The 15,482-nt window shown below is 36.6% G+C and overlaps 1 protein-coding gene across 3 annotated transcripts in view; it reads right to left on the bottom strand.

Moving 5' to 3' along the window:
* Positions 1-2,794: 2,794 nt before the first annotated feature.
* The window catches only part of ANLN (anillin, actin binding protein), a 54,456-nt gene continuing 41,768 nt past the window's right edge, over positions 2,795-15,482 (bottom strand). For all 3 annotated transcript variants that reach the window (XM_057549948.1, XM_057549947.1, XM_057549949.1), the window contains 4 exons: positions 14,048-14,134; positions 10,641-10,748; positions 6,974-7,146; positions 2,795-4,160 (listed from right to left, as the gene is read on the bottom strand). In XM_057549948.1, coding sequence (XP_057405931.1) covers positions 4,037-4,160; positions 6,974-7,146; positions 10,641-10,748; positions 14,048-14,134 — 492 coding nt within the window. In that variant the 3' untranslated portion in view covers positions 2,795-4,036. The remainder of the gene's footprint in view (positions 4,161-6,973; positions 7,147-10,640; positions 10,749-14,047; positions 14,135-15,482) is intronic.

The following is a 15,482-nucleotide window of genomic DNA, read 5'->3' on the forward strand; positions in this document are numbered from 1 at the left end:
CTCACCAAGAGTATGGGTTGTTCAGCAACACTGACTAGTTCCCACAATTCAAGGGCCAATAACCCACTGCCATTTAAATTCGTATTTTTGTTTATTAATGTCATTTTTTCATTTGTTGGTTCTTCGAATCTGCGTGTGTGTGTGTGTGTGTGTGTGTGTGTGTGTGTGCGCACATTTTCTACTAGTATTATTTGCCCCTCTTTCTTAGGTTAAATTTTCTTTTTCTTAGTAATTTGAGAAACATCATACTATGATGATAAAGTATGTGGATTCTAGGTTCAAATCCTGGTTTGCCGCTTGCTAACAGCATGTTGCCTTAGAAAAGTTACCTAAATTCTAGTTTCCTCACTGAATGCCCATACCATAAGGTCATGTGAAGATTATGAGCTAATGCATGCAAAACACCAAGAATATCATCTGGTACATAGTAAATGCTTAAACGATGATAGCCGGCCAAAGGGGCTCTTTATATATTTTGTGTATTAATTCTTTGATTATTAAATGTGTTGTGAATATTTTCTCCTAGTCTGGGGCTTATGTTTTAAATTTGCTTAAACTTTGTTTAAATTTGTCAGGAAGGAAATTTTTTATGCAATCAAATCTGTCATTCTTTTCCTCTGTGTAACCTGATTTTTCATCTGAATGATTTTATTGAATTGACCATTTCAAATTTCAGTTGTTTTCTTTAACCCACTTTTTGATTTTGTGGTCAAATCTTAAGAGCCTTTTTTGGTCTCAGCAGACATCACTCTTGTATTTCTTTCATGGAAGATAATCATCAGCCACTCCTTTTTCACTTTTCCCCTAAAGATCATGTTCTTTTTGTTCTTGCTTCTCTTTCCACCATCATACTCCCTGGATGATCTTATCGACTCTAATGGTTTCAACAATCCCCCTAGGCATATAACACTGAAATTTTCAGAGCAGTATTTCCCATGGTTTATGAGGTATTTCTTTTTTTTTTAAATTAATTTTTATTGGAGTATAGTTGCTTTACAATGTTGCATTAGTTTCTGCTGTACAGCAAAGTGAATCAGCTATACGTATACATATATCCCCTTTTTGGATTTCCTTCCCATTTAGGTCACCACAGAGCACTGAGTAGAGTTCCCCCTGATATACAGTAGGTTCTCATTAGTTATCTATATTATACATAGTAGTGTATATATGTCAATCCCAATCTCCCAATTCATCCCACCCCCCCTTCCCCCCTTGGTATCCATACGTTTGTTCTCTACACCTGTGTCTCTATTTCTGCTTTGCAAATAAGTTCATCTGTATCATTTTCCTAGATTCCACATATAAGCAACATTATACGATATTTGTTTTTCTCTTTCTGACTTACTTCACTCTGTATGACAATCTCTAGGTCTATCCATGTCTCTGCAAATGGCATAATTTCATTCCTTTTTATGGCTGAGTAATATTCCATTGTATATATGTACCACATCTTCTTTATCCATTCCTCTGTTGATGGACATTTAGGTTGCTTCCATGACCTGGCTATTGTAACTAGTGCTGCAATGAACATTGGGGTGCATGTGTCTTTTTGAATTACGGTTTTCTCAGGGTATATGTCCAGGAGTGAGATTGCTGGGTCATATGGTAGTTCTAGTTTTAGTTTTTTAAGGAACCTCCATACTGTTCTCCATAGTGGCTGTATCAATTTACATCCCCACCAACAGTGCAAGAGGGTTCCCTTTTATGAGGTATTTCTAACGTATGTTCCACAATCACCTTAAATTTCTTCTAAAACTGAACTTTATATACCCTCTATACATATACTAAGATATAATGTTTGCTAAGGAATACTGTTGTGCCTTTTTCTTTCATTTACAACAAACAGTATGTATGAAATATTTTTAATGAACAAAAGAATAGAAATATGTTGATGTAATATGCACAGAATCTCTCCAGGAGGACATGGCAAAATTGGCAAAAGTGGCTATGACCAGAAGAAAAGACATACTTTTCACCTTAACTTCTTTGTGTCTTTTGAATTTTGTATAATGACATATAATGCCTATTCAAAAATAAACACAAGGGCTTCCCTGGTGATGCAGTGGTTAAGATTCTGCCTGCCAATGCAGGGAACACGGGTTCAAGCCCTGGTCCAGGAAGATCCCACATGCCGCGGAGCAACTAAGCCCGTGCGCCACAACTACTGAGCCTGCACTCTAGAGCCCACGAACCACAACTACTGAAGCCCACACGCCACAACTACTGAAGCCCATGCGCCTACAGCCCGTGCTCTGCAACAAGAGAAGCCACCACAATGAGAAGCCCACGCACTGCAACGAAGAGTAGCCCCCGCTCGCTGCAACTAGAGAAAACCCACACACAGCAACACAGCCATAAATAAATAAATAAATAAATAAATAAATAAATAAATAAATAAATAAATAAATTTATTAAAAAAGAAATTTAAAAAATAAACACAAATCTACAAATAAATGAAAGGGGCCCTGCCATCAATCCCACCAAACCTATACCCTGTTTTGGCTGGTGATATTACTTATCTACTCAGTCTCTGCTAAGCACTTGGGAATCATCCTCCACCTCCTCGAATGTGCATCCAAGTACCGTATTCTATTGAAATGCCTCAGAAATGGATCCTTCATCCACCTCCTGATTCAACAGTGACTCTAAGAACACACAGTGGGCTGAGCACTGGGCTAGAGGTAAAAAGATGAATGAAATACCCTCACCAAGTCAGTACCATCCCCTCGAGAAGCCTGCAGCCTAGGATGCAGGGCAGCCGCATGGCACATTTTAATAATATTTCTTAAATAGCTGATTCCTTAAGCCATTTGCAAGTATTTATTTAGGTAGGAGATCATAAAATATATTTTTATAATACATATAAGAAAAAACACATTTGAATGAATAAAAAATAAAATGACAGGAGGTGACAGAATTTAGTGTTTACAAATGAGGCCATCAATAACTTTAACAATTCAGAGAAGAAGTTGAAAGTGTACTTAAAGTTGAGACCATGCTTTACATTTACAATATTTTATAATTTTAAAAAAGGCATTAGGCTTTTAAAGGTAATACATGACTTAACAGTTTCTCAAGTGATTTTCATAATGGGTGTCTAGACACTGTCATACACTGATGTGAAAAAGAAAAAAGACAAGAACTTAGGCAAGCAAAGTATTAGTCATAGTAGCTTGGTAACGTTTACTTTTCTTATATAAAGATTCTTCAATTTACATTTGTTCTTGTTACAGGAACAGAAAGAACTAATTTGCCAAGTATATCTGAGGAGTCTGTAAGCTATAGAGCAAAAATAGTTATTTTTAAAAGCCTGTATTCCATGAAAATGTGCACCACACAGCATTTATAGTAACTGAGTAAATGTAAACCATGTGATTATTAAGTCTTCTAAATAAAACATTTAACCCCCAAATCTCACACAATAATATGCCCTAGGTCCACATCTCTTATTTGAAGGCAGCCTTAAGCATCAGACTAATAAACATTTGCTACTGTGAAAAAGTTCTTACCTCCATTACTAAAAATGTTTCTGCAAGGTCCCTTAGAATTTTTTTTCAGTACTCTAGTAACAAGATATATCATGATCAATAAATGATCACAACCTTTAGAAAAAAGTACTGAGGCTACAGAAAGAATGATCAAGTGTGAGGTTTCTGTCTCCAACCCTGGAAGACCTTTCTACTTTGAGACCTACAGCTCCAGGAAGACAACTCAAAATTTCTTACTTTAAAAAAAATATTTTAACATGAATAATTGAATAATTAGATTTCTAGGAAAATGAGGTTTTTAAATTAAAATTTAGCAAAATCAACTATAATAAATTTTTTCTTCCAATCATTTATGAATAACAGAAGAGAAATCGGGTGAAGTTTTACATACAAAAGATATAAATACTGCATAATATGTAGTGAATGAATATTGGCACATACCCTTTTGTATTTAAAGCATAAAATGCAACCAGCAAAACTGACGCTCTTAAGAAACATTTATGACATAAGTCAGAAAACCTCTATATGACTTGGAAATGTCCCACAGTTTAAGGCTTTCCAATAGGTTTATAGCAAGCATCAGGTTGCCAGAGGCGAATATCAACAAGAACCTGATTGAGTTTTTGCATCCAGAGATCCCGCTCTTCCTTGGTATCTGCAGACAGCCAGTTCCTACATGAACAAACAAAAAGATCAGGATCCTTTCCCCCATTCCATATCTCCAAGTACTCTTGCTGGGGCGGGATGGGGGGGTGGGGGGGGGTGGGGGGGGTGGAGCCTAAATAGTAAAAGGAGTAACTCTTTACCACCTTTTAATGCAGCGGTCCCCAACCTTTTTGGCACCAGGGACCGGTTTCATGGAAGACAATTTTTCCATGGCCGGCGGCGGTGGGGTGGTTGAGGCGGTAATGCGAGCAATGGGGAGCGGCAGATGGAGTGTCCCTCGGTCACCCGCCGCTCACCTCCTGCTCTGCGGCCCGGTTCCTAACAGGCCGCAGACCGGGGCTTGGGGACCCCTGTTTTAATGGATGCTAAATCAAAAGACCCATAGTAAAGTGCTTCTCCAATTACAACAAAAGGAAATCATCTTGCAGGTTGGTTAGCTGAACCATAACTCACACTGATTACATTTGGGAAATGACGGAGTTTCACACCAAAGACAGTAACTAATCTTGTACAGGTGGTCTGACTGGGCAATTTGGTGGTGCAGGACAGCCACTGAGCATGGGTCACTTCTTAGAAGAGCAAGCGCACCACAGGCCTGAATATGGGAGCCCCCCCAGATCCCTCAGACTCAGGGTCCCCAAGAACTGGAATCACAGACTCATGAACCTTCACCTGGCCTTATAGATAATACTATTTTGTACTGTCTCCCATTATTCTTGTCCCACTGTATTAGTAGAGCACAGTATTTACAGTAAATGATCTGAAGATCCTAAGACTTTGTCTATCCTAATCTCCTTGTTCATATCAGGAATCTCTTCTTTGTATCCATATTTAGCTACAAGTTGAATATCCAGTTGATGCAGCAGGTGAGGGTGGGGGGGAAAGGGGAATTCCCTAATTCACAAGCCAGACCATTCCTCTAGAGGACAGCCAGGTGTTAGAAGTATGTTGCATTGTACTCATTCTCCATCTTTATAATTTCTCCCCACTGGTACTAGAAATGGTATAAGCGTGAATAAGCAGTGAGTTGATCATCTATTAGTCAACGGAGAGAACACAATACTTACAGTAATGATAGTGACCATTCGTTGAGCTCATTCCATGTGCATGACACCACGCTAAGTGTGTCTACTCATTAACCTCTACTGTCGTTCTGCGGAGTTTATTCTTATCCTCTGACACAGGAGATTTCAGAGGGCTAGCAAAGTTAAGTAACTTGCCATGGTCACATTTGGTAAGTCACTGAGTCAGGATTTAAACATAGGTCTGTTGACTTCAAAGTTCAACTGTATAATACTGCCTCCCCATGTGATGAAACATTTCTAGATCAAATGTATAATCTATATTTCAAAGTAGGCAATATTGATCAGATGATAAATATTTTGTATTGAAGGAGGGAAAGATAGCAAGGTTGGTTAGTAGACATAAAAACGAGATACATTAAATTTAGATAAAAGGCATAGGTCAAAAAGGCCCTGGGGAGAAACATAAATAATACAAAGGAGAATGCAGAACTGTAAAATGTATATACTCTGCAAAATATATGATCAAAAAGTGAAATAAGTTTTAAGAAGCCACCAAGCAAAGCTAAAGACTCAGCCAAGACTGAGCTGAGAATGGGCCTCTCTCAAATGCTTGGATAAAGTGTCCACTCAAATTACAATAATGTTATAATAAGAAAAACTGCATGCAAGTGAACTACAGAGTAATTAGAGCAATATGTGATATAACTATTTCTACCGCAGGAGAAGGTCGAAGTCTGGGAGGGTTTATGTAACAAGTAAAAGATAAGATTATATGAAAAATGTGAGTAATGTTTAAAAAGGGCCATTGTGGTCAGGAAGTACTTGGGGACTGAATTTTGGTTGGTTCCCTCACTGACTGTGGCCATGAACAGGGTAGCTACTAAAGAAAGTGACTATAAATCCAATTTGCCTCTCCTGTCCTGTCTGATATCACTGCTGCACAGAAGGCCCCCGAAGGAAAGGAGTGGATGAGTTCAACTAAATTAATCTGAAAGTAATCTAGACATCAAGAATTTCCAAAGAACGCATCCCCTCTTTCTCTGTTTTAAAACCAACTGGCGGTATCTGGGCAACTTTGTTCTATTTTAATAGAGTGTCTCTTGGCTGAACTTTCTGATATTTCCACATCAGAAACTCATGGAGCCAGTTCTACCCATCTCCCTGTCTGCAATATCCAGTAACAGTCTGATTAACAGAGATTCTGTCAAATTCTAACTTTTGTCCCTAATCATAATTTTGTATGTTGAAGTTGGTCTGCAAGCTTCTCTTGGGCATCCAAGCAAAAGAACCTTAGACTCTTAGCAATAAGCTTTTGCATCTTATACTTAAGATTAGGGTTAACGAAAAGTGACACTCGCAGTAGTTTATTCTGTTAATCTCCAACCAGAAATTTGCAGAGTAAATTGTTTTGTAAGTCAGCAGGTTAATCGAGGGTATCTGGGGAATAGACAGGAAGGGATGTGTCAAATCACTTTAAAAAATACTTGACTTCTCAATTACACATGAAATCTTCAAACTCAGCCCAAAGAACATTAGGTAACTGTCCTGAAAATGGCTATACTGTGAGTATACTAGAAAACATGATAAGCTAAGATATAACTTGAATGCTGTATTTTTCTTAACTATATTGATTTAATTATTAGCTTACTCTCTTACTGATGTGTGTGTGTTTTGTTTCCTCATTAAGACTGTACCCTCTTCAAAGACAAGGATCATCTCTGATATTTCTTACAGTGGTAAGAACATAGTGGGCAATCACTTAGTTGATAGAAATATTTATAGCCCAATACATACTTGGTGACACAGAGTGTGTCCCTGCATTGGCTGACCAGAGTCTCTCGGTCATCTTCTCTTTGTGGTCGGACAGTAATTAATTCAAAAGTGTTGCGTCTTGCACAAAATTCTCTGTTGGCTGGTTCTATCTGCCGACTGGTACAATTGGCCAAATTTAATCTTCCTATGGGATTCTTTAAAAACAAATTTTTAAAAAACATAATTAGTAGAAAATAAACAAGACCATTTAAGTCAGTAAGCATTAAGCAGTATTCCAGTTGATACAAATTTAAAATTAAAAAGGCATTAATTTAAAAGTTAAAGTTTAATTACACTGAGTTTAGAGAAACATATTTAACATTTTTTATTGTTTTTTGCTGGTCATAAAAATAGAAACCAAAGATGTCAACTGGAGCTCTTAGTCAACTTAAAAAACAAACTTTTTGTTATGGAAAACTTCAAACAGATACAAAATAAAAAGAACAGCATAATGAACTTCCACGTACCCATTAATCAGCTCTAACAATTAGAAACACACATTCAACCACCTTTTGTCTATAGCCCACTTAATTCCTCCCTTTCTATAAACAGAAACCTAGACATCAAATTTCATTTGTAAATATTTTTTATGTATCTCTAAAAGACCAGGCTAAACTATTGCTTTGGATTGTTGGAAGCCATGTTATTCCTATGGTATGACAGTCAAAGATAAAAATTCATAAGACTAAATGGTCCTGAAAAATTGGAAAAGGGACAAGTATGGGCACAAACAATTTTTAAAAAGCCAGTAAAAGTGTTAACTCTATTAGTAATTTTAATAAGAAATTAGAATGAAATATACTATTTTTAAACATTAGATTGGCCAAGTCTGGAAAGAATGGTAATAACCTATGTTGATTGGTTGGGGTGGTGATAGAAACTCTCATACACTGCTGGTGAAAGCATAAATGGTCTACTACTGGTAGACAATTTGATAAGAGCAATCAAAAAACATTCAAAATGGGCATACTCTGATCCTACAACTTCACCTAAAAGAAATTTATCCTAAGCAAATACATAGGTGCACAAAGATGTTTATATGGGTATAGTCCCTGTTTTTTCATAATAGTGAAAAGACTGAAACAAATTAAATGACAGTAATTGGGGACTATTTAAACAAATAATAATATTATATCTCCAGCAAGTATGGCAGACTAAATAAAAGTCCTCCCATAATTCCCCAAATGCCAAATAACTGAACTCACAAGAAGGTGAAAGAAACCTTCAAAGGCCAAAATCAATGAGGAAGAGAGAGTGCAGAATGGTAAGCTAGCCTGAAATCTGGCTTCCTTGGGGTACTGACCAATGAATGTTACGAACTGGCAACCTTGACTCACACAGGTTAAATGATATAATATGAAGTGTGATATTTGCTTTAAAATACCTCAGCAAACCAACAAGAACAAAAAAGTGTGTGTGCTGTGGAGAGAGAAATGAAACATGAAAGTTAATAATTGTTGAAGCTAGGAGTTCAATATACTATTTCTGTTTTGTGTACATTTGAACATTTTCAATTATAAAAAGTTAAACATACAGGTACACATATTTCAGTGTGTGTGTGTGTGTGTAAAAAGAAGGGCCAAGAATAAATAATACATTATTGAATAAAAACACAAGTTAGGAGACTTACCTTACCAGACATTAAGATTTATTTTAAAGCTATGATAATTGAGACTGAGAGATACATACCAGAGGAAACAGAATAGAAAGCCTAAATATAGACCTACATATATAATGACATCTTGATACATGTCAGAAACAGCATGTGGATCAGTGGGGAAAGAATGGACCATCCAATGGGGCTGGCACAGTTGGGTTTCCAGATTGGGGAAAAAAAATCAATTCCAGGTAAATTAAATATGAAACATAAATCTTTATAACTTTCAGAAGTTATAAGGAGGTATAGGAGAATATCTTTATGACTATAGAGATGATTTTCTTAACTAAGACTCACAAAAGCAAACAGTAAAGCAATACATTGACAGATTTATCTTAGCATTAAAAATTTCTGTTTATGAAAAGATATTATAAAGATAAATTAAAACATATGCCAAGCAAAAGACTAGGGAAATAAATGGCCAAAACACATAAGAAAAGATGCTTACTCTTAATGTTCAATCAAGGAAAACCAAAATAAAAACACAGTGATAACCTTTCACACCTATCACACTGACAAGAGTTTAAAAGGCTGACATATCAAGCGTTGGTCGGATGTGGAACACTGAGAACTCTCATATACTCTTGGTGGGAACGGAACATTGTACAACCAATTTCAAGAATAACTGGACAAAATCTAGCTAAATTGAAGATGTGCGAAACCCTACAAACCAGCAATTCTGCTACTAGATACAAACTCGAGAAAGAGCTCTGCTCCATGTAGCTAAGTTATAGCAGAGCTGTTTATAATAGCAACAATTTGGAAATAATCTAAGTGCCCATAAATAGGAGAAGTGGATAAATTAATTGTGATACATTCTTACAATGGAATACTTTAGTACAGAGAAAGATGGCTAGAGCTGTACAAACTAGAGCTACACACACCAGCCTAGACTAATGTCACAAATCATGTTGACTTAAAACATGCAAGTTGCAGAATAGTATATACAGTATGATCTATTTGTATAATGCTTCAAAATATGCAATTGCAATAATATACTGCTTATATATATTATATAATAAAAATTTAAAGAAATACATAGGAAAAAAATAATTTCAGGATAGGGGTTATCTCTATGAGGGAGAGAAAATTACATGAGGAGCTTTAACTGGACTGATAACACAGAGGTTGATGGAAATTACTTGGTTTTTTTTTTTGTCTATTTGAAGGTTCTAAATATTTCACAATAAACTTTAAAATAAAATTTTATATAGCTACAATGTAATACATATAGCTATCTAATGCAGTATCACAGATGTATTTTTATTGATGTGGAAAGATATCAGGATATTATCAAGTAAAAATTAAGTTATAAAAAACATGATACTTTCTGTTTAAAAAAGATTCATAAATGGATATATAACTATTATTACATATTATACATTTTAAAAATTTACAAGGATACACAGCAAAATGTGAACAGTAGTTATCTCTGTTAAAGATGATTTTACTTTATAATTCTGCTTATTTCTATTTTCCAGTTTTTGGATAATAAATTACCACACTTGGGCAATAACATTAAATTCTTTAAAAACAAGATGTAATGTATCCATAAAATTCTATTATCAAATTTTAGAAACAAAACCAAAACCACTATATTCCTATGGTGGTTTTTCCTTTCTGTTTTATCTCAGAGTTAGGTAAATCAACTGTTAATAAAATACAAAAGTGAATTGAAAATATTTCTGACTAAAAGTGTCAATTAAAAAATATTATGAAACATTCCAGAAAAAAAGAAAAATATATTCCTTAAGGTATTTCAAGAGTGGTCAAATCACAGGGAATGGATAAGATATAAAATTTTTACACAAATACACACACATGCACACACACACACTCACTAGTCTTTCAACAAGAACATTTTTAATGGCTTAGTAAATATTTTTAACGGGGCATTTGGGTGGTTGATGGGGGCCACAGGGAACACTTGCATGAACTATTCCCTGAAAATCAGTTAGGGCTTTCACCACTGACCATCAATATTAATATTACCTTTCGTTTCTCATCATCTGGATAAGTCCAATAAGAGATACAGTTTCCAGAAAGAACACACCATCTTCGATGCCAGGCACCAAAACCACTAACATCTTCAAATATGGTCTGGAAAAGTCAATGAAATACTGACTTTAGAAACTTGAGGATCAATTAAATGTTTTCTATACATTAAACCTCAGTATGTTGACATATTTCATACTTCAAAATCTACTTGCATGATTTTCTTTTTCTTTTCTCTCTTTTATAAAGTACTTAAGTCTATTTTTATTCTACTCTGTATCAAGGCCAGGAATCTTGTTATTTCAATCTCAAGCACAAAGTTAGTACAAATGACTCACCAGCTCCCTTTTGTGTTTACATTCACCTTTTACATCATAAAGGTAATAGAAAAGGAAAAATTTGATGGATAAAAATAATACAAGTTATCACTACCCCCTACTATAATCAGAGAAAAATAACAAGAGGACAGCTTTTTCATTTTTATAGCTGGGGAAACTGAAGGCCAAGGAAATTAGATGACAACACACGGTCACAAAGCAGAACTGGAACCTTCTAGCTAAACCAGAACATACTTTTCTTGCTGCTCATCAGTCTTGGCAGAGTTAGACTAGTACCATTTTAGAATCACTTAGCACGTTTCTCTGGTTGGTAGTCTCCTTCCTTCCAGCTGTCCCTGGTACATCAGGAAGGAAAACTGAACCAAGCAACTGAACCATTTCAATTACTACCTCTATTTTTTATAGAGGTTAGAAGTAATTAAAAGGCATTGCTTAGACAGGGGACAGAAGTTATTTGGGGGAGTCCTGAGTAATTTTTTTTTACCACATTTCTGTAAGTGTGGATGTGATAAGAATGGCCTATAGGATTCAAGATAGAGTAAATCTGAAAAGATCTAACTCTAAAGTAGTTAAGAGCCCTGCTCAAACATTAAGTAGGTCAGACATTTTAGGCAAATGAATGTCATAAGAGTATATCAGGGGCTAAAGGTATCTAGAGTAAAATATGGAAATATTTACATTAAAGGAAAAGGTCAGTAAGTAAACACTGCTTTCAAGTCAGAAATTTATAAAGACACTTTTCCAAGAATATCTAGTGCCACCTGCTGGATTTACATGTGAAAAAAGCTACAAAGTCTGATTTATAGTCACCTTGGCCGCTTGGAATTTCTGTACAATCTACCTCTTCTTTCTGTGCCCTTTGTCAGCAACTGCAAATTGACTTGTGATATCTTTTGTATAGCTCGAATTCTTACTTCACAAAGAAAACCACAGCTATTAGATTTTCTCTACTTCTTGTACCATACCCACAATCTTCTGTGTATTCTACACACATACTTTCCACCTCTGATAATGGGAAAAGTATAATTCTGTACAAGATCATGAACCGTGGCTTGGGTCTTATTTGTTCTCACTCTCATGACCTTGTTCCATGTGTTATTTCTTAAAGTGCAGGTTCCCCATTGCCTCTACCTTTGCCCTCTTTGGCCCTATTAGAAGCTACCCATTTGAATTTAAAGATGCTCAAATCTCTCCAATCTTAATAAAACGTCAACAAAATCCTTCTTTCACCCTACATACTTCTGCAGGTACCACACTCTCTTTACCCCTCTGCAGCCAAACTTTGTTTCAGAGTTGTTGCACTCCCATTCTTCACCCTCCACTCCCTTTATAACCATTTGCAATCTAGCTCCTGCTCTCAACAAGACTAGAATGACCACTTCTTTAATAAGTCCAACAGTGTCTAATAGATCCTTATCTAATTTGACCACTCCCTCTTGCAGACTCTCTTCCCCTGGCAGCAACGATACTAAGTTCTCCATTGCCCTCCCTGTAGTCTCCCTTGAGAGCTTCTCTTCCTAGGTCTGTGGCTTAAATGTTAGTGTTCTCCTGGCTATTCAACGCTGCCTGAGCTTCCATTACTATCTCTCTGCTGCAGATTTCCAAACCTTCACCTCATCTAAAATGTCTATCTTGAGCTCCAAACTCAAACTCTGAAACGTGTCTGTACGCATCTAAAATTCAAGTTATTTAAAACTTAACTCATTAAAACGTCCTACCTTGTGTGGGGACTGACTGACAAGGGGCATGAGGGAACTTTCTGGGGTAATATTGTCTATCTTAATAGAAATTTGGGTTACACAGATGTATGCCTGTGTCAGAACTCAGGGGATGTACACTGAAGATTCACGGGAACATGCTAATGTCTACAATATACTTTGAAATTCTTCCCCCCAAAATATGATATTTTCAGGACTGGCTAGAAGGATAGCTAGGTAGTAGATACATGATACAGCAAGGACAGTAAAAAATGTTAAAGGCAAAATCTACATGCTGGCTATACAGGCGTTCATTGTAAAATTCTATCAACGTTGCTGTATGCTTGCAATTTACCACAATACAATTTGGGGGAAAAACGGTTTCCACCCCAAATATGCTCCTCCCCCTTATCTCAGTATAATCACTGCCACCCAACAAGTTGTGCAAGGCAGGGATCTGGGTGACATCCTTACTTCTGCTTCTCCACCCCTACAGCTAAACCACTAGGGTCTGCACTTCTTCCTCCTTCATCTGTCCACGGTGGGTCCTTCTCTCCACCCTGACTGCCAGCCCCCATCCCCTCTCTCATGGAGTAACTCAGTTTCTTCACTAATCTTCTTCAGTTCTGCCACTCCCCAGTCCATTTCCACACGTTAGTCAGAATGACTTTCCTAAACCCCAAATTTGATGTTAATCCTCTGCTTAAAATCCTACAAGAGTACCCAACCGACTTCAGGATAAAGTCGAAAGTCTTTAAAAGACCCTCTAACACTTGGCTTCATTTCCCCTAACCCCACCTTCCTCCCCAATCACTCCTCTCACTACCCCTTCTCCACACACACACTCAGACTCCAAGCTCTAGCTACCCTGAAATACCTGCCACTATCTAAATGTGTCATCTTTTTCTCTGGTGGGGGTGAGAGAGGGAAGGGCCCTCCAGGCCATTGTAATGCTTTTCCCTTCATCTGGAGCACTTCTCCCTCTTCTCTCCCTCTGGCTCACTTGTTCAGCTAGCAGTTTACAAGTTACTTCCAGTACCTTTCTTTAAGCCTTCCCACTCATACCTAAGACCTGGTGTCCCACCAATTTACACCCATGCACTCTATGCTTTCTCCCATTATAGTACTGTATTGTACTTAACTGTTCACTTGTATTTCTCCCGATTACACTAAAAGTTCCTGAGTGGAGGGATTATTTTCTGTGGCCTATTATATTCTAACACCAGCACAGTGATTGGCATATAGTGGACATGCAACAAATCTGAACCAATTTATCACTTAGTCACACAGACTTCCATTCTTATGGGAAACCAAGTCTATGCTTCACAAAATGGAAAAAAGAAAATATAGATCCAGTGGTGTTACTTACTAGAAAACCTCTTTCTTCAACACTTGAATTCACTTGACACTTTATTTTTAAGTAAATATGACCTTCCAAAGGACATAGAAAGGGTACCTGTGAAGAAAGAGAGTAAATTATTTGTAAAACAGTTTTTCTTGATAAAACATGTATAAATCATGAATAGAGAATATTATGTCTTGAAAACACAGTATTTTCTAAAGCTGGAATATAAAATAGGTGGCCCAAAAGCCACTGGTTCCTTAGCAACAAATGCTTTTGAAGAATAAATTCACTCAGTGTAGAGCTTGATTAAAGCAGAACCCTAAGTCCCAAGTAATGTGATAAAGAAAACACAGATTTAAGAAGAGAATACATGTGTTTATCCATTCCCTATCAACAGAATATACTTGATAGAAGATGGGATAAACCAATTGGCATATTAATACAATATAATATTATTCAGCAATAAAGAATAGTGAACCGCAGAATGGAAACGTGATCCTCAAATTCATATGGAATTGCAAGAGGCCCCAAATAACCAAAACAATCTTGAAAAAGAAAAACAAAGTTGAAAGAATCATACTTCCCAATTTCAAACCAATCCAAAGCTACAGTAATCAGAACAGCGTGGTACTGGCATAAGGATAGATATATAGACCACAGGAATAGAATTGAGAGTCCAGAAATAAACCCATACATATATGCCAGATTGATTTTCAACAAGGGTACCAAAACCATTCAATGAGGAAAGAGCAATATTTTCAACAAATGGTGCTGGGGAAACTGGATAGCCACATGCAAAAGAGTGAAGTTGGATCCCTACCTCATACCACATACAAAAATTAACTCAAAATGGATCAATGACCTAAATGTGAGAGCTAAAACCATACAACTCTTAGAAGAAAAACAGAGGAGTAAATCTTCAATGATCATGAATTTGGCAATGGCTTCTCAGATATAATACCAAACCATGAGCAACAAAAGAAAAAACAGATAAATTAAACTTCATCAAAATGAAAAACTTTTCAGTATGGAGGTTCCTCAAAAAATTAAAAATAGAACTACCATATAACCAATCAACCCCACTTCGGGGAATTTATCCAAAAGAATCAAAATCAGGCTCTTAAAGGGATATTTGCACTCCCATGTTGATTGCAGCATTCTTCTTAACAGCCAAGAGGTGGAAACAATCTAAATGCCCATCAACAGCTGAATAGACAAAGAAAATGTGGTATAGTCTCCTTTCTCCCCACTTCTGTATATGAAACTACTCTAGGCCATCCAGATCCTGTTCTTCTCAGAGCCCAAAGTTTGTCTTTTAGGCCTTGAGACTCTCAGTGTATATTTTCTTATGTGTCCTAACCCACAGCCCCACACCTCTGCACAGCAGATCCTTGAGGTCAGTTATCGTGTCCTTCTCATGTTTGTTTCCATATCCTATTGCCAAACCATATCCAGACAT

Source organism: Balaenoptera acutorostrata, chromosome 7 (assembly GCF_949987535.1).
Source record: "Balaenoptera acutorostrata chromosome 7, mBalAcu1.1, whole genome shotgun sequence".
Lineage (NCBI taxonomy): Eukaryota > Metazoa > Chordata > Mammalia > Artiodactyla > Balaenopteridae > Balaenoptera > Balaenoptera acutorostrata.